The sequence below is a fragment of the Brugia malayi genome (assembly GCF_000002995.4).
Source record: "Brugia malayi strain FR3 genome assembly, contig: Bm_v4_Chr4_scaffold_001, whole genome shotgun sequence".
NCBI classification, from domain to species: domain Eukaryota; kingdom Metazoa; phylum Nematoda; class Chromadorea; order Rhabditida; family Onchocercidae; genus Brugia; species Brugia malayi.
Window position 1 is genome coordinate 11010290 of NW_025062478.1, and position 21092 is coordinate 11031381.

The window sequence follows — 21092 nt, forward strand, 5'->3', positions numbered from 1 at the left end:
AACTGGACGATAAAGCCGGATTTAATAAATCAAAATATTTCAAAAAAAACCTCCCTTTCATGATTAAATGCACTTTGCTTTAACCATTGTAATAAAATGACGTAATAGACAGTAGGCAAATTATGAGAAACTATAAAATGTAACATAAAATGTAAATCTTCTGCGCAAAAAAAAAAATGCAATACCACATAAAGTTTTCCTAATGGCCCGAAAGTGATAATTGCAAATAACAAAAGAAATGAAGTTATTCCTGGCAATTTCTAGAATATCAAATTTCATCCTTTCCATTAAGATTAAATTAATCAGAAATAAGCCAAGACCAAAAATCTACAATCTTCAGGGTCAGAATATGCAACATGCAGTATTTCTCAGTCCCTTAAACATTACACAAGCCAAAGTCTTTTTCAAACATACAAATCAGTCATAATATATCAAAGAATTGATATAAAAAAAAATACTTTGTTATTGCAAAAAAGATGTACTCTTTTGCACACCGATTACTAGAAACGAAGAAAAAAGAGGAATTACTTTTGGCTTTGCAACTATTAATTAAATTCCATCATATTATTTAATCTAAAGCATATAATAACAAGATGAACAATAAAATACATTTATTCACGTTTAAATTACATAGCATAAAACACTAAGTATTTGTGTCCCAACACGTACTTTGCAACAAGGAAAAAATAGGAAATATATCAAGTTTATCGTTTGCATAATTTATTCCTTTAAAATTTTTGGCATTTATTAGAAACGAGAGAAAAAAAAAAAAACTTATTATTATAATAACAACTAAGACTCTTGTTCATAACAAATTCCATAACATGAACACATTAACGGAAGTAACCTAACAGCAACAGTAATCACTCTAACATTTTTCTTCATTATTTTCACATAAAAATAACTAGGCACAACTTAGTTCATGAAGATAACATTTCAACCGTATAACTATAAACAAATCAAGCAAAGAGACTATGGTGCCGATTGATCCAGTGATTGAGAAATTCCAAGTAATTTTTTGATTGATTCTGCATAATTGCGAACTGTTTCGAATGTCTCTTTCTGAAAAACCTTAACTTGAACATTACTCCCGTAGGCATAATCAATAGACTTATGCACATAAAAGTCATCATTCCTATACTATAATCCTTTATTTTAAATGGTTACAGTTATGGCAAGGTTCAGTGAACCAATCGCTATAACTTGCAATAAAAATACAAAATACTTCAACTGAAATTAATATATACAGCAACTAGAAAAAATTGAAAAAATACGCTAACTCAAATTTAATAAATGATAATAATTCATTCACTAGCACTGCATGACATATCCTCTTCGTCTCACAGCATTATGGGTAAATCAACAAAAATACTTACACTATTTCGGTAATTTTCCCATGATTTACTAAATTCCTCCAGTTTCGAGTCCATTTTTTGCATCGTAATTGTTTCATTTCCCTGAAACTAAAATAGTATGAAATTTTGAATTCTTTATAGAAACTGCTATATAGGACCAAAACCAAACATGATTTCTTGTTACTAAGTAGTAAATAACTCAATCATTTCCAATCAAATACAAAAATATTAGTGTTAAGCTAACATCAGTAAAAATAATGAACTTTGCTTTATTTCATCCAAAAGATTATTCTAAAACGACAGAATACAACAGAGATTACAGTTTCAATAAGCTAAACAATAAATCTTGAAAAACACCTTTTCTTCCTTCATGTTAATAAGTAAATTTTGCAAGTCATTTTCCATTTTGGAACCCTTGAAATCAATTGTTCGTGATATTAATCGGATATCCTCGGGTTTCTTTACTTCCCAATCTTCAACTTTCTGCAAACCTAATAACTTACACATCATTTGCGATATCTAAAGCAAGATTCAGAAATGATGAGCAAGGCAGTCCTTTCTCTGAACAGCTCATCAAGTTTATTACTTAATCTTTCAGCCTAATTTGCAAGATTTACAAGATCGCAGGTTGAAGATTTTAAAACAGTAGATCAGTCAGATTACATTTATCAGAAACAATTTTTTCCAATTTATTTCATCTCCGATTTTCTCACATTTTTATCTGCCCTTTGTTTTCATGAAAGTTTGCTTAATCAAACCTCCACTCATTTAACTTCAAAAGGAAATTCAACTATTTTAGATTCTATAATAAGAATAGGAAAACTTACAAAAGATTCATTATATAAAGCAATGAGAAGATACATAGCATAATCATAGTTTTGTTTTCTTGTAAAACACCTAAAACTTATGAATTTTAGCTTGCAATCAATATGGATGAAAATTTAATAGCGGCAAGTACTTCCACATTTGTCAAGAAAACTGGAAAGACTATTGGTTTTGAAAAAATACAATATTTCGCACAGCATGGTGATTTAAAAAAAAAAAAAAAAAAAAAAAAAAGAATAAGAATAGGGTATGAAAAACCAAATACTACAGAGAAAAATTAAAAAATTTACCTGTCAGTTACAATTGTTAGCATATCATTTTCAGGATTATACCTATCGCCTACTAATCGAATTAGTTTATCAACAGCATGATCATCCAAATAAAGTGCGGATAACTTAAGCTGAACAATAATGACACGTGAACGCATGTCACGTAACGAGTTACCCTGATGTACGTAATCACAATAAGACACTGTTAAAGGGAAAAATTTATGACGTGCATTATCATCCAATTTTTCTGGCCATTTTGTACAAAATTCTAAAATGTAAAAAATAAAGTTAAGATAAGACATGGTGCAAATTATTGATAAGTGAAAAATCAAATATCCCAAAACATATTAATATAATACTGGACTCATAAAAACTTTGGTATTGATAATATTTCATGGATCATTCACTGACAATTATTACTCCATGAAACATCTATGCTTATATTTGTAAAAATTAATAGTAAAAGCAAACGAACTTTTAATTGCATTACAATGCCTTTCAATAGCTGCTGGAGTAAGATGAAGAAAATTTGGTATTTTGACCAATTCTAAATTACCTTCCTGGAAATAACTTCAAGGAAAAATGAAAAAAAAAAAAAAAAAAAAGCTTTTAGACAAACCACATTTGTGAATAACTGGCTTTATGCTAAAATACGTTTTATACTTAATACGAGCCTTCACATAGAAACACTATTAAGTACACTAAACAAAAACATCAAAAAATTAAAATACCGTTTTAAAAGGTGCTCTCCTTTCTGGATGCCTCCTAGCACCCATCCGAATTGGAAGTGGTACCACAGAGGATCGAAATGAACGTGCTACTGGCCAAACACTTGGCCAATCTTGTTCGGTACTCATTTCCTCTTTTCGTGGCCGACGAACCTAAAATTCAGGTCTCGATTATATTGCATAAAAAAAAGATCTAATGGTGAATGTTAAGATTTAGGAGAGATATACAGTAAAACAAAAACTTCAATTTTCAACACCAACCTGGAAAGATGGTGGTCTGCATTGAATCTCATTGAAAAACAAACACAATAATTCTTTGCTTAATTAATATAATCGAAACTTTGTCATCAAATCAATATCTACGTACTTCATTAGAACACTGCATTAAATCACCAACCTGTTGAATTCTTGTTATTCAAACTTCAGAAGTAAACAGAAACACAATGTAAGTTCTGGCAACATATTACAAACTAACCATCATTCGTTGAAATATATCACCACGTGGTAAACTTTGCACTTTCATTTGGCCTGTTTCCCTTTCGATGTTTAACTGCATGCGTAATTTGCGTTTTGGATATAAAAATACTGGACGAAACGGCTCACCCTATTAAAATATTAAAATGTTATGTAACAATTATTTTTGTTTATACCGCAATGAAAATAGTTAAGACTTACCAACTCTGCTTAAATTTAAAAACACAATTCCCAACAGGAAACTTCTTTTACGTATATCATTAATTTGACAGATTAGCCATACTATTAAGTATTATTTATAGTGTCAGACATTAATCCACAAGCTTTCTTCCAATTCACTCTCAATTAATTCCAGCAAAAAATTCAAAGAAAGTAAACTGATGAAACAAGATTAGAACGAGTATTAAACATTTATTACTTTACTGTCTCGTTCTTCACTCAAAATTCGTTTCTGTTCTTCTTCACTATCATTAGGGTTGATTCCGGAAACAGCTTGTTTCATTTTTTCAGCTAACGTTGATTGCAAACGACATGTGCTTGTATCCGATCGTGTGCAAATTCGTGTGCAAATTCGAAGAGTTAACATCTCTTTTAATCTAGAAGCTGAAATTATAAAACACTGATACAAATGCTTGCAAATCGAAATTGACCTGAATTTACACTAATATTTCCACCGTATCAAAACTGTTAACAAACAATTGAGCCACTGTATCAAACAGAAAATTAGCAATTTATTTTTAAAAGATATTCTATTTAGCAAGCAACAAACAATAGAAAGGAAGAAAAAAGGAAGGATTTGGGAGAGAGTACATGTTTTGAAGAGCCTGCGAGAGATTAATAAGACCAACGAAATAGAGTGCGGTATTGCACAATTCAATAGTTTGCAGAGTGAAAGAGTGAATCGTTTTGATAGCAATAGCGATAGGTTCGCACGCTAATTACGATTTGCTGAGGGAATTGCGCTTCAGGCGGTAGTGGTTGTGTACTGGTCGAGGTGCAATGTTACGCTACGTGGAGACGTGGCGTGAAGAAGTGCTATTAGTATCGATTTGTTATTGAGGTTTCTTTGATTCGAACTGAGAGAATTATCAGTGACTGAAATTGATTATCAGCAGACTGGGTATTGTTGAAAAAAAAGAGTTAAAATGTGAACAGATTAATGTAAAAAGATGAAAAGAACTGACTGTGATTATATTTTCAATTTAATTCTAATTTGAAGTGCGATGGGCTTTCTATTTTATAATATTTAAATGATTAGTTAAATTAGCTTTCTTCAGTAATATACTTGTTTACCCTTTTCCCTTTTATTTGTTAATTAAATTGGTTTTGAATCAAACCAACCAACCATTTCTCGTGCTTCATTTAAATGATGGAACTTATTCACTGTAATATATTCCATTGGGTCTAATGAAGAAGAAAAGGAATTCATTCATCATTTTTCTTCTTCCAAAAGAAAAAAAGTAAATAAAATAATGTATGTGAAGACAAGAACCATTGTTAGCATTAATAAATGATATGTGGAAGTTTAAAAGAATTGTTTACTGCAAATGTTTCAGCTAAAAGTTACAACACAAGATCCGAGGCAGCTGTATGCTGAATGAAATATTTGAGGCAAAGTTGATTAGTATGTTGTTGCTTCTCTTCCTAGCTTTTCTTTCATCTTTCTCTTTGTTCCTCTTTTACCTGTCAAACACTATCCTTTTTACCTACTTTTGTAGTCTTTTCTTTTTTTTTTTTCATTTCTTTCATAATTTCATTCCCATTTAGTAGTAATAGTAGTAGTAACTACAAAATTTGATCACCTTTCAAAGAAATTTTAAAATGTTCGTAAATGTGATGGCTTATTTAAGAGATGCAAGCAGGTGAAAACAACAGTATCAAGCTATCATTCTTCTATTTGCAACCAAACTTCTTTTAAATGATACATGATTTGAAAAAAAGAAAACATTTTCCGCAAAAAAAATGGGAAAAATTAGAGGATGGGAATAAGTATAAAATTGAGGATTTTGCTCAATGATAAAGAAAAGATCAGCTGCTGTTGTCAGTGTTATCAGACGAATGGATACCTTTGATAAAATTCTATCCTATATAGTACGTTCATGAGCAAAAAAAGAAAAACGTCTTCATTTTTAGGAGGAAGAGAAAAAAGAAGAAAAGCAAAAATTTCCCAAAGTTTATCCGATCATCATTATCGAGTGCGGAACAGTTATGCTTAGGCATGTATATTCCTTTCTTTAATTTATTAAAGATTTAAAATGCTGCTTTTAAATCAAAATCCAATTTAGTTTGAATTTTTTGGTCAATTTGACTTTTGATAAATTTTGTGTCTTTCCTTCACTGTACCCATGAACTGTAATTGCTTTCATTTGTAGTTGCTTGTTTCAGTGATATTTTCTGTTGTGCATCACTTGCCTACTATGCTTGTTATTTAGCTAAATCTAAATTAAATTAAAAATTTATGCAATTTATAAAAGTTTTTGAAACATTTCAGAAAATTTCAACGCAAAACCTCAGCTAGTGTTATTTATGAAGCAGATATTATCGGTGTTGCACGGATTGTATTCGATGATAAAGCAATGAAATTACAAGTGAAAATTTTCATCCTTTTACTTTTTATCAGGCTTTTCTAATTCCGTTCCTAATTCAGTATAATAACACAGAAATGGTTATAATCATTTTTTTTTTTTTTTTAAGGAACGCTGAAGAAATTGAAATATTTTTGCAAAAAAAAAAAAAAAATTAGAAATGCCGTGGTGTGTTTGTTTATGATTCTTCCATTCCTTCATTTCTGGACTGCTAATCCGAAATGAATAATGGGATGATGCAATTAGTAACAAAGAAGTGCATAAATGCTTTTTCGAATATTTATTTAAAAAAAAAAATCAAAAAATTTTTAAAAGTTCTTAAATAACAATGGAAATATTACTGATAGGAATGCAAATAATGTCATACAAAGTTGTCATTTTGATTTCCTTCCATTAATATTGCTAAGTTATTACCTTTTCTTATCACAATATTATTAACTTTATCAGTTCAGCGAAAGAAAACATTACCGCAGACACTGTCCATCAGAGTTTTTCAACGGAAAAAAGAAAGTTGTTAACAAATAGGAAAAACAATACGTAAATGAATTAACAATTTTAATTAATTAATTAAAGATGCATTATAACGATAATATCGTAGAAAATATATTCTTTGAATGAAATATAAAACAAATCCAGCAATTTTTTTATTTCAGTTAAAAATTTATCTCAAAATTGATGATATTATATTATCGATGATTAAAAATGACTTTTGTTGTCTTTTTAATTTCTGTTTCGCTTTACATTTTAGATTAACATTGGCCCTTACCTGCTTAACTGCCCTCTTTTCTATTCCAAAGGAAGTAATTTATTCTTCTTCAAGTACTTATTTTTTTTATTTAAAAATGATACTTTTTAAAAGCTACAACAAGCATAGTTCATTGCGATAAAACTACAACTTTAGTTATGACAGTAATCCAAATCAGTGTCAAACTAATTTCACTTTTTTTGTCCATTTCTCAGATATTTAGTTGGAATCGTATTCCACGTTAATTGTTGCGCACATCCAGCCGCCATTCAGCATGGATTCTTCCGGCAGATATAGCTATAATTGAAAGAACTGAAATTTGTTAAAAGAAGTTTTTGATGCATTTGTTCAGCAATTTTTTTGTCTCACCAAACGTTTAATTAATTCAGCAGTCAAAAATTAGTAATATCATTTCTTATTTTTCAGAAAAACATATTCTGTCATATCTCTACATGCATATATTTTACATTTAGAATTAAATTTAATTCGGAATAGTCAAAAGTATTGAAGAAATAAATATTTTATTTACATGTTCGCAACATTTATAACTTTACCTTAATATTTCTTTATCAATATAACTTTATCAATAGTATTTCGATTATACACATTTTGCATTACGATTCGTACTATATGAAAACGATATTATGAATGAATACAATCATTTTAGGGTGTACTAATTGATAAAAATGACAAATGCTTTTCATTATGTGGTTGCGTTGTTCCAGACGATAAACAACAATCAACAACACTCCTATCGACCAATTTTGATGTGATAGATGGTGAAACCAACCATAATTTTAAAGTTCTTTTCCATTTCCTCTTATTTTTTGAATATTTTAAAAGAGCATGTTTATTTAATGAATAATAATCATCATATTTTCTTTCAAAATTACCGAAAAACATATTCTATCATATCTCTACTGCATATATAATATGATTTTTAACGAATATAATATTTGAAATACAGTAACACCATTAAAATAATTGTGTGTAATAAATACCATGCAGTGATAGTGATTTCCAGATTGATGATGTAGTCATGAAATTAGAAATTGATCCGAAAACAACGCATCATAAAATGATCTTAGAGCATCCATCACTCAAATTTATCACCAAAAGATGGTATCATGGATACAGGTAAATACCTATGAAGCTTTTGCCTAAAATTTTGTACTCAGTTTTACAAAATTATTTTGGTGATATTCAAAAGATAAAAATTAACTATGGGACAGTTAATGCAATTAGAAATCATGAAAAAGAGCTTTCATAATTTCTAATTAATTAATTTAACCTTGACACTGTTCAGGGCAGATATAGAAATTAGTGGACATATAAATCCACAAATGGTTGGTTATGGCTGCAGTCTTTTTGTTGGTGATATGACAATTAGTACAATAAGTACACACCATTTTGTACCATTAAAACGACGTTTAAGCTTAGTGGACGATAACATCATAGAATCGTCCAATGATTTTCTAGCCTAAATGTCTTGTATAGGAATAGAAATAAATAATTTGAATATCGACAATTCACCTAATGTGTCTCACTCATTGTTTATTTTTTATCATTGCTCTTTGATCGGTGTGTTATTTGTTTGGATCAAATAAATTGTGATAAATGTAATATGCATGTCAATATGCATCATTTTACTTAATTATAATTTGAGCAGCTTGCTTTTTTCAACTTTCTGGAGAGAGAGAAAAAAGGTAAGCTTTTCCATCTATAAAATAATCAACTAAGTTCTTATTACCTATTTTTTTAAATGATCTGCTATTCCTTAAAAGTTTTAGCACTTAATTAAAATGTAATTTGATTACACTAGGGTTTATTTCTTAGGTTAATGTGCAAAAACGCTTACAAATTGTAGGATTTTTATAAATATCCATATTTAAATTTGAAATAAAAATTAGTTTATAATTGTAAAAATGATCTAAAACTATGACTAATTAAAAACTTTATTAATTTCGCTACTGAAATATTGTTAAAAAACTTAATTATTAAAGTTTGTTTTATTATTTAAGCTGTCAAATGGCACACCGTATATGACCAGTTCCTGTACAGAAGAAGAGAACGTTCGACAAAAAGAACTTCCTAAAGTTAAATTCATTATTAAGAAATATCCATGAATGAAAAGGTGAAGATGAAATCCCAATCCAAGTTGATTTGAATGAAGGATGTCTTCGACCGAGAAAAACTGATAGACCAGTAAATGAAATGGATGAATAGTAATTACAGCTAACGGAAAGAGTTGTTGCAGTTCATAGGAACAAATGAGTGAGTGATTACATCATCAAAATTTATTCCTGAAACATTTTCTCATTTTATATACAATGAAAATATACAAAATGGCATAAGAATTACTTTTTGACGCCGATTTCTCACTTACTTCCGGTTCCTTTGGAGATGCTCGAATAGAGGTACTTCGTGCTGCAGTGAGCCGATCATTGTTTTGGTGGCGCAGATTGTCAGCACTCCTTTATCGGACAAATGCGATTCGATAGTGTCAGTTTGCACTTCTTCTGGCATGACGTATTTTCGAACGAAGTGTCATTCAATACTGCCATGTACTGATTGATCGTTACGTTCCTTGTGATGAGCCTCAATACACAAAATGCACAAATGATTTTCAAACTTTTCAATTTTTGCTTGAAATCAGAGTTATTCTCCTAGAATGATTGTCCCAAGAGTAATGAACCCAATCCGACGCATTTTTAGGCGTATTTTATCTAACTTTTCGAATGAAACCTATTTGGCACAAAAAATCACCCGGAGGCATACATCACTTCCACAAAACTCGCAACCTCACAAGTGTACGTGTGTTCCTCCCCATGACAAAAGGGATATTCCGAATATTGACGTTTATTAAGTCTGCACGACACAGAGTGAGATATCCTATCTCTTCTTGTCAAGAAATGTCATAGTAATGCTGAATCAATCACAATATTTTATGTACTGTTTATTTTATATATTAATAGGAAGCATAGTAAACTGATACCAACTATTTTAATTAAAAATTGAATTAGTGTAAAAGTTTCTTTATTTTCTAAAAAACTAGAATTGAATGAGAACTGAAAATAAATCGAAAATCATTCAAGAATTTCTTATCTTTTCCAATCATTTTGCAAATGCAAGAAGATTAATAGTAGTTTTAATACTGATGTACCTTCAAAAATGATCCACAAGTGAATGTTTATAAAAAAAAAAAATAATTCATTCTATTTAATTTACTTACTGCTTGGAATAATATGAACTAAAACTGTTCTAATAACTAGTAGTGATAACGAAAATCAAAAAAAAAAAAGATACATTTCATTATAAAATGATAAGGCTGAAATTGCATTATGTCATTCACAAAAGTACCATAAAAATAAAGCTCTATAAATGTCAATGTAGTAAAACAACTAAGTAATTTGCTATTTTTAAATTTCCTGGAAGAAAATTTTATACACAAAGTGACACAGTTTACCAATAATAAGTTTGAAGTCACTGAGTGTTAAATTTGCGCAATAACTTATGTATATTTTAACGGTAACCGATTAATACTTATTGTAATTGAAGGCGAAGAAATGGGGAAAATACTGTAAATAAGTACATATAAGTGGTAATACACGTAAAAAATAAGCCCTAAATAAAATTTCACAGTTATATATATTTTCATTTCTATTTAATTTACACGTATATGAATAAATTAAAAATTATTCATCTCCAAGAAGCTATTAGATATATGCAATGAATTTTTTGAACAATTTTAAAATCTAACGGCAAAAAAAAACGAAATATTTGTTATGTTATTAAAATCCAGCCGGAAAACTTCCTGTTTCCCGTCGAAAATCGCTATTTCCATAAATGTAATCATCCGTATTTACTACAAATGCTTGTACAACACTTTTTAATTTTGAAATTTTTGTCATATTTTGATTTCGTTCATTAGCCAGATTCGTTATAATTTCCTAAATTTCATAATTTATTAGTAATTTATGCTAATAATATAGTACAATAGTAAAAGGACTGTCATATTTTGATTTTATTCATTGTCCAAATTGGCCATAATTTGTTGATTTGGTGCAAATGAATTAATTAATAGAGTAATAGCAAAGAAATGAAAAGAAAAAAGAAAATTACCTGAGGTATCGAAGCTTCGTATAAAGTCTCTGGGGGCAAAAATTGATTATGAAAACGTGGCGAATCAACAGCTTCTTTAATCGTTTCATTAAAAATAAGAGTACGTATAACAGTTTGTGCTATCGCTGAAATAATATACGAACCACCAGAAGCACCAATGACCATTTTCACCTTAAAATACATAAACACTAGTTATACCAATTAATTAAGTTATTTAAAGTATCAGTTACTACTAAGATTTATTAAATTATACAATTGTCGAAATGGAATACTCTATTGATGGCATTAACAATTAGCAAATTGTCACACTAAGTATAAATGAATAGCACTATAAAAAGAATCACATTATTAAATATTAAACGTTAGATTAAATCTATTGAATTCAAATTTGGCAAGTTTAAATATTTCAGCTGAAGCAATCCAAATTTAATTTTTTTTATAACTTATCTAAAATTTATCTCCAAAAACATATTTACCTATCTTATCACACTTTTACATTAATCGCAATAAATGATGTCAAAAAAGAAAAAATTCAAATAACACTTAATATTTAAATCATAAATTTACTCATCAATCTTCTGTAATCTTTTACCTTTCCTGTATTCTTATTGTAAATAATCATAGGTGACATGCTGCTTAACGGTCTTTTTCCGGGTCTAATATAGTTTGCCGGTGAAGACGGAAATCCAAAAGAATTTGATTGTTTAGGAATCGAGAAATCATCCATTTCATCATTCCAAACAATTCCAAGCGTTGGTGAGATGCGCAGTGATCCCAGTCTGTATTGTAATAAAAATTCACTCTTGTTTCTAGTGGTGAAAATCTTCGGACTCCATTTTAATTAGTAGAATTTCATTGCTAAAAAAGGACTGAAATTTAACACTTTGCATCCTTCCACTTCAAAAGCGTCAAGAAAAAATGCCCTCTGACCTTACTTACTTATCGCCATATCTGCAGTATGAAAAATGCATAAACTGGAACATAATAATTTCGTATATCACTCAGATTAATAAAAAGTAACATTACATGCGATTAACAGTACTGGTGCATGATACTGCGATATTACTAGTCCGATCGATCGCTGATACATGTGATGTGCCGTGATCATCCATCTGTTGAAATAGATCAGTTCCATATGCATCCAATGGCTGAGATGTATTCTTCACAAGAGATTTGATATGCTTCACATAAGAACTGAAAAGTGTAAATGAAAAAAAAAAATTTTCAATTTCATTAGTGAAATTAAAAGATATATAAATAACTGATTTGTAATAAATGAAGCAATAATGAAATTAAATGAAATAATTTCTATATTATTAAAGCTAAGGTAAAATATTTAAAGCGAATAAAAAATTAATATTATTAGCAATTATAACAATCACAATGATATAAATTATTAATAATACTGAATAATAATAAAATCGATGCGAATACATAAAAGAAAGAATGAAGAATCATTTGCAATTTTTTCCTCAAAATTGACTTAACTAATTCACTTTTTAATTATCTCTTCTGCAATTTGCAGAGCTTCCGGTACAAATGCAGCATCACCAAGTTTTGTCCTTTGAGCATAAGCAAACTTTTGCACTTCAATTAAGCGATGATAGAATAATGGATCATCTTTATCGAATTCATTTTTTCCATCATAAAATTCTGAAAAAAATATCATCAAGCTATGGACGAGTCTAATGTGACTTATTGATCAAACAATTTCATTTTTCTAGAAGATTAATTAAAACGGAAGTAATATGTACTGGTTGGTTCATTTTCAAACCAATTTACTCATTTGATTTTAATAAATAAAAAGTTCGATAAACTTTAATTTTTTAAAAAGAAAACTCAGAAAACTCACTAATAATATTGAAATTTATATATTCTGAACTAATTAGTAACAAAAGAGAAATGTTATCAAATATGTTTACCAGCCATAATTGATATGATACTTTGGGTGATAGCAGCTGAACTTGGTGGTGGCGGTCCACACATTGCATAATCACCAAGGAAATGTTCAGTGATAATTGGACTTTCATTTAATTTTGTTTTGTAATTACTTAAGTCATCCGTGGATATATAACCACCTGAAAAAGAAATAATACAAATAAACGATCGAATTATTAATTACGACAGAAATGTATTTCTTACTTTAACATAAAATATAATTGTCACGTCAAACGGAATAATATAACCGGAGTGTATCATCCAGAAAGATATCGATCTCAGATTTGATTTGAAAGATTCATGCAACAAATTAAGTTCGATGTGCAATTTAGCCTTGTTGCATGTCACAATTCCGGATTCCTAATCGTAAAGAATACTAAATCTTACCACGTTCTTCAATTTCAGCAGCAATTGTTTGCGCAATGCCACCTTAAAATATCATAAATTTAGAATTAAATTTAATCTATATGTTACAAAAACAAGCTGTCAAACAAAACTGTTCATGCCCGGCAAAACTTTCCGAATGTATTATTCTATCGTGACTATCCGGATATATCCCACAATATTAGGTAAAATTACTTTGTGTTACTAAAAATGCCTAAAAATGCCATACGCTAAAAAACATAAATCTTTTACGTGAAAAACGTATACGATCATTTAACATAAGGCAGTTTACTTCTAATTATTATCAGCTTTTCCATATTTTTGCTACTTACTCATATTTAATTAGTAAATACTAACTTATATACGTGATCATATTTAATTCATTTCTAGATTTTGTCTGATTACTTCAGCATGACGTATTTATTGATGAAAGTTTAATCACTGAATTAGAACTAATCTCTTCTAATCAGCATTTAAAGCTAAGAATTTTTAAAAAATTGAAGAAACCTGTTACATTACAATACACCTCGATACACTTTTTTAGGAGAATTCAAGGAATGTGTAGAAAATCAGTAAACAAAATAATTTCTTTATGCACTTCATTACTCAATCATTTTTTATATTTTCTGTTGAATTTTCTTTCATTTGTCAAATTAGTGTAATGAAAAATTGAATTTAAATTCTGTCACAAATCAAAATTTTTTTTTTACCAAAATAATAATAATAATTTCATGAATACTTAATAATATTTGCATATTGTAACTCATAGATTCACGTTGGAAAGATATTAAATAAATAAAATTGCTGGAAAAAGAAAATAAATAGAAAGTAATTACCGCGGTAAAAAAGTTGCAATGGATCAGAGCTATTTGCAATGTGCTGTAAAGTAGCGCCCAAATGATCCCTCGTAATGATATCACCCTCTTCATAAACCTTTCTAGTTTTTGGATTCACAAATACTTTCCTGAAACGGATGATTAACTTTTTGATTTTCCAGTCTTACTTATTTTTCTTTAAGACAATGGAAATTTTATTTACTACACCATATTGTTAAATTATAATACTTAATTATTAAATCTATCAGTGATGCAAGAGAAAAGGGTAAAGTTAGCTTTGTAATTAATTACCATTTATCTTCTTTTCCCACCATTTTTTTTTTTTTTTAAATTTAATAACAATTCCGTTAAAAAACGAAATGATTCAATCACTAAAAAAAAAAAAAAAAAATAAAAAATAAAAAAAAGATAAAATTTACTTGAGTGATGGTTCGGTCAATATCGTTTCTTCTATTTTAGCAAGTTCTTGTGCTAAAGCCGCCGAAACCGGAAAACCTTCTAAGGCTAATTCAATGGATGGTTGAAATAATCTATACCACGATACTTTACCACTTCCAAAAAGTGAAAATACCGTCCATAATCCGTGTAATTCGGATGGTGTTGCAATAGCTCGGTATCCTAAACATTATAATGAACTTTTTTTTCAAATTTAAAGAATAATTTTGAACTTTAACAATTTGTATAAAAATTTAAGTATAAAAACTAACGTAAACAAAATTACTTATTAACAAAATTATGATGGAATTATATGTAAGATTATTCTTTCTTTACATATATGTCAATTTACTCTATCTAGAAAAAGTAGCACAAATTTCAATGAAACAATTTCAGTAACCTTTTAAAGCATCTTCCGGTGAATCATCGAACATTGTTTCATTTGCTATTGCTGGTGCTGTTTCACGTGCGTTAACAACTATACATTGATTTGAAGTGCTACAATTATTGATAACTATTTCGCTTGTTAAAATGACTTTTGAAAAAAAAAAAAAACTTAGGAATGAAAAATGCCTTAGAGTTATTTAAAGATTTCAGCTAAAAATTATTGGAATAATATATTCATAAGGTAAACTGTTAATTAAACAGTTTTCTAATCAGATAAGACAGGCGATAGATAAAGAAAGAATGATAAAAAGGAAGTAAACAAATAAATACAAATAAAAAGCAAATAATAAGTGAAAGAAATGGTTAACAAACAAATGGTAAGTAAAAAAAAATTTACACGAAGAAATTGACTAATAACAGAATAAGAATTATATTTAAAATGAAATAAATTATGCAGAAGAGAATCGAATAAATGAGCAAACAATAAGTAATTGGCATAGTAAAATAATTAAGGAATAATTGTCAAATAAGTAAACAAACATTTTGATAAATCAAAAATAAAATTTAGAAGGCAAAATTATATATTATCGGACAGATAATCTAACAAAAATGTTAGCCGAAAAAGCAACGAAAATAATTGCTTTAAACAAGTAAAATTGATAAACAGATGACAAACAAGGAAACTGTAAACAAAATAGAAAAATGGTAACAAACTACTCAAACTTTAAAACTAACCTATTGTATATAGTCATAAGAAATCCACCACCTAAACCAGAACTTTGAGGATTTACAACACCAATGCATACCAATGCCGCCACGGTCGCATCTATCGCATTACCACCAAGCATAAGTATATCTCTTAAATTATTATTTTAAAATTATTTGAAAGATTAGAGAATTTAGAGGAGACAGTAAAGGTTAAATTCATATTAAATTTGAATGCAAATATTAATATTAAAAAATAGTTTAATAGACTGATATCAAAATTTTGCTCTCTTAATTTTAATAAATGACAAACCATTAAATCTCGCTGATATTTTATTTTTTTTTTTTTTCTATTTTAAAATCATCACATGTCATTTAATGATTCTGTATGAATACCAACAATTCAAGTTGCTTTTACTTGGCATTGCGTTATTCAAACTGATTTCAGTGTTCTATTAACTTTAAAATTTGTTGATAAATTAAAAATAAGTTAATTATCAATAATTTCCAGAATCTCGACTATAGCTAATTATTCCATATTTTTGCATTTCATTCTTTTACGTGTTTACGTGTTACTGCAAATTTAACTTTAAATCTTATTACTTTAAGTGCTCTTCTAGAAAATCCAAATATTATCGACTAACCTTCCAATTCCACTGCATATGCCATTATCAGTTGCAATAGCGGCTCGTTTATAACGTGCGTGTAAACTTCCGCTTGGCTCTGGCCATTTTAACGGAACTTCTTTACTTGATGATGAAGTTGATGAATCGTTACATTGAATTACTGTATTTGTTATTACCTAAATTTTTTTCAAATTATTTATGTGTAATTTGAAAAATAATATTTGGTTGATAATTGTTTAGCAATGATTAAAGCAATCAAATTATTCGATAATTACTGTAATATGAACTTATTCTAGTTAGTACTACTTCACTTCAGGTACTATCTTAGCACCTACCTATTCATCATTTCAATAAAAAGTAATTTACGAGTAGCTATTTTTTTTTTTAGTGACCACATTACATATTTTAATGTGTAATTTTACAACATCTCTGATTAATTTAGAATTGAAATCTGAATAAAAAAAAAAAATGAAATAAAATCTCATTAAAATTAAAAATTACCGGTTCTTCGTTGCATTTTAGCTTCAAAAGTATTGCCAAAATAACGGTAGAAAAGAAAAATATAGCAGCTGTTACAGCGAGCAAAAAAACCACTGATCGACAATATCTGCGATAAAATGAATAAATTGATAATGTAATAATTGTTTTGACAAAAAGAATAAAAATTAAAGTAATAGTTTGATTTATAAAATTTTTGGTTTGCTTTAACAAAAATTCTTAACCAATGTTAGCTTTTTCCAAAACTGGTTTCAAACTCATTAAAAGAAGTAATTTAATTTAGGTTATTATTGTTTTGATAGATTTGTTAAATTTACAAAGTGCAAATCGTTGCTAACCTTTGATGACGACAATTTATTCCCATTTCATTTCATTTCAATACTTTTTTCTCTTTTTACTCGAAAAAAATTTATCAGAAATAATATAAAGTAAAAAAGGAATTTGGACGAAAAAAAAAAATGAAATAAACAAACTAACTTAAATGATATAAGTTTTGTTTGATTTGAGAAATGGAAAAAGAAAGAGCTAAATAAGAGCAAATAAAAGAAAGGAAGGAGAAAAAAAGGGATGAATGATATAAAGAAAAATTAAATTGGACTGATAATTATTAATGTTTGTTTAATTTTAGTTTTTGGGTATCATTTAAATCATTTAATAATTCAAAATGTTTGAATAAAATGGGAAAAAAATAAATGAAAAGAGAGAAAAAAGAAAGCAAAATTTATGCGATGAAGTAAATTTCAGAAAATGATTTAAAACATTTGAAATAATGGATGAATTAATTTGCTGACGATTTGATGAAAAAAAAAAGTTTGCTGAAAAAATTATAGATTGTTTAGAAGAAGAGAAATGGTAGTTTAACAAATATATTTATAAACTACTTCCAGTTGTTCATTTTCTGTCCCATTATTTACCAATTATGTCAACAAAATGCTCATTTCAAATTAATCTGAGATTTTGGAAAAATTGAAAAAAGAAATTTCTAATTGTTTCTTTTTCCTCATAGTTAGTCGAAAATAGTACTTAAAATAAAAAAAAAAAAAAAATATTTGAAGTGTTTAACCAAAAAGAGTAATATTATTGGAAGTAGTTTTATTATGCAATGACATTTCTGTCATACAACAAAAATTAGAGGTTATTAATTCTTGAGATTTTTTCAGAATCTCAAAAATGACTGACTAATAAAAATTAGCCTCAAATATCAAATATAAATGTTTTATCTAAACATTTAATAAATTTTATAAAATTGTTTTTGAAATAGAAAAATCGATGGTAAGTTTGTCACCTTTGTATGTTATGAGAACAGTAATTTTGAAGTGAAAGAAGAGAAAAAAAGAAACAAACAAAGAGAATGAAATTTATTTGATGCTTTTTTGCTCTCTTCTGATGACAACAAAAAGCGCCCCATTGTTTTTTCAGTGTCAAATAATTCCATCAAAAAGATTCTCATTTCTCCTATCTAATTACTTCAGTGGCTAATTACTTCAAGGAAACATTTTTGAACAGTCAACTAGATTTATGTAGAGATAATTTATGATATTATGGGAATTGTTTTTAGATAGAAGTTTTCGCGAAATTATAATTCGTAATGAATAATTTTTTTAGCACAATGTATGAGAATTTAAAATTCAATTCATTACCAAAAAAATAATTTCAAAGATTTTTTCACCTAACGTATTATTGACAAGGGATGAGGAATAAATATGAAATGAAAATAAAGGAATAAAAAATGGATTAGAAACTTAAGAATAGAAATATTAGTTATTTTTCAAAAATGAATATTTTGTTTAATGTGATAGAAGAGAGGCGAAAGTGCTATCAATCAAAATTACATGATTAACTTACAGTCAAGAGGTTTGGAAATAGTTCAAAAGTATTTGAATTGAAGGTTAAATATTGAAAATGAACAGATAATTTAAGTTTTCTCAAAAATTTTGTGACAAAAAGGCAAAAAATCTATTAGCTATGTATTTCTATCATTACGATATCATACAAATAAGTTTATCTTTTAATAAAAGATAAATTTATCTTTTAATATTGAATATTTTAGTTCATCGTAATGCTATAAAATCAGCGAAATATTAAATTAAGTATATATATAGTAAGTAAAAAAAAACAAAAAAACAAAAAATATATGTATAGTAAGTTAAGTAAAACTTAGTATATAGAAAATTAAGTAAAACTTTTAATTTACATAATTTTTGTATTTGTTCTTCAAAGCCTATCTTCAAAGTCAGTGCTTACCATAGAATTGTTACTGTGGTATCAAATCAATTTGTTGAGGAGAAAAAATTTCACAGATTTCACATAAACTAAATTTATTAGCTAAATTATCAAAGTTCATGCCGAATTATTCTACTTTATGATATTTCATTGCAATAAACTATCATTTTCTTTCCTTTTTTTTTTTTTTTTTTTTATTGCAAAAATTCTGAATAACTATGTTAGATCAATGGATGATAATAGAAAAGTTCATTTGCCTCTTTGTCATTAACTGAGCACTTTTTGTTGATATTTTTTGATCAGCCGCGTGTTGTCTATCATTAGCTGCTGAATCAAATAATTGCACTGTTGTCATTTTATTCTCTTCGTTAAAATATCTAAAAAAAAAAAATAAAAAAAAAAAAAAAAAAACATTGTTGAAATTTTCAGCAAAAAAAAAAAAAAAAAATGAGAAAAATCGATTTGAACTTGTATCGAAATTATTCCTTCATTTTTTTTTTTTTTTTCTTTCCTATTTTTGATTGATTTTAATAATCTGATCACTACTGGCATGAAAGTTTTATATCTCATTGAAATTGATCAAAGGTTAAAAAAAGATGGAACAAAAGAATATTGAACAGATAATAATAATTAATGCATTGTTGAAAATAGCGAGGATAAGAAATAGATACTTTTGTTTGCAGCAGCACTAAGGAAAAGATTAAATAAATTTCTTATAGCTAATTCAATAGGTATTTTCAAATTTAACTAATAAATTTTCAATTGATAATCTAATTAAACGGCAATAATTGAACATTATTTATTGTTTGCATAAATCCGGTCATCAATTTTTCTCGAATACACTGATGACAGAGTATCAGGAATTATCGCTTATTCTCGAATAAATGACTAAAATTTAAATGTCATATTGAAATTCAAATCAATGATTAATCTCTGACATATACAAAATGACAAGAAATATTCAATATGATTGATCAATCTACAGATGATTCATCTGGGAGTGACTCATGCAAATACTGTTTGAAGAGAAATTATTAAGCAATTAAAAAATTAATGAAATATTAGTAGACAAAGAATAAAGTGGCATTTTCTAATAGTTTTGAGAAATATAAAAGAGAGATAGAATAGAACGGATTTATTGGTATTTCTTTCTTTGTGCCTCTTTAACTCTCTTTTAACTCTGAAGAAGAGATGAAAAGTATTAGGAAGTAGTGGTAGCTTTTGTAAATGGCATTTGTAATTTCCGTTTTCTATTTTCTGTTTATGTAAATAAGTTAAGGAAATTTATGGAAGGAATTTGATAATATTTCACTGAAATATGAAAATTTTAACAGCAACGTACCTTATCATACCTTATCATGCGAAAATCATAAGTGATAATAATTTTAAATATATGCAAATGAAGATATAGTATTAGAATTTTTTTATGAAAGTGGTGAAAAAAGCAGAAATTTTTGATGAATATAAAAAGGTCAAAAAAAAAAATATATACATATATATGAAAAAATTTAAAGATATCTTTATATTTTGAATGAAAATGATAAAGATAATGAATATTATACTAAATGAAAATTGAATAATAAGTTCAAAATGGTCAAAGTGTTATCTGTGTGATAATTGTGGTATGTTAATGATAAGTAATTATAGAAGTGATAAGAATTATGACAGAGAATCAGTTGTTAACATTGAGTGATAATAAGAGATATAGCTAGCAATAATAAATTTAATGGAAATGAAAAGGTAATAAAAATAATTGGTGAAATAAAAGCAGAGAATGGGAGGGAAAAAATGAAATATGAGAGAGGATTATGAATTTGAAACCAATTAAATATTTGGCATGAAAATTCATTAATAGATAATATTGATTTTATATGACGTTCTTCCCTAAATGTATCAATGTTCACCAAAGAAATCAATAAAAAAGTTAAAAAAAAAAAGAAAAAAAACGAACTCGATT

The 21092-nt window shown here is 27.6% G+C and overlaps 3 protein-coding genes across 3 annotated transcripts; 1 reads left to right on the plus strand and 2 right to left on the minus strand.

The window, feature by feature from the left end:
- Positions 1–972: 972 nt before the first annotated feature.
- On the minus strand, positions 973–4237 carry Bma-mrps-35.2 (MRPS35 protein, putative; the record flags this gene model as incomplete). Its single annotated transcript, XM_043082412.1, has 9 exons — positions 973–1062; positions 1377–1457; positions 1713–1838; positions 2183–2252; positions 2471–2717; positions 2925–3009; positions 3181–3330; positions 3653–3781; positions 4070–4237. The coding sequence occupies 9 exons, from the start codon at positions 4235–4237 to the stop codon at positions 973–975; spliced, it is 1146 nt and encodes a 381-aa protein (XP_042938346.1).
- A 1990-nt stretch (positions 4238–6227) lies between these two features.
- Bm11062 (Uncharacterized protein) lies at positions 6228–8465 on the plus strand (the record flags this gene model as incomplete). Its single annotated transcript, XM_043082413.1, has 4 exons — positions 6228–6239; positions 7649–7783; positions 8006–8118; positions 8288–8465. 4 exons carry the CDS (start codon positions 6228–6230, stop codon positions 8463–8465), a joined length of 438 nt encoding a protein of 145 aa, XP_042938347.1.
- A 2307-nt stretch (positions 8466–10772) lies between these two features.
- On the minus strand, positions 10773–17276 carry Bm4651 (Small heat shock protein OV25-1, putative; the record flags this gene model as incomplete). The annotated part of the gene is made up of 14 exons (XM_001896516.2): positions 10773–10931; positions 11104–11274; positions 11696–11882; positions 12130–12297; positions 12600–12756; positions 13026–13181; positions 13429–13470; positions 14262–14389; positions 14681–14879; positions 15097–15194; positions 15819–15941; positions 16433–16590; positions 16916–17021; positions 17251–17276. The coding sequence occupies 14 exons, from the start codon at positions 17274–17276 to the stop codon at positions 10773–10775; spliced, it is 1878 nt and encodes a 625-aa protein (XP_001896551.2).
- Between the last annotated feature and the right edge of the window lie 3816 nt (positions 17277–21092).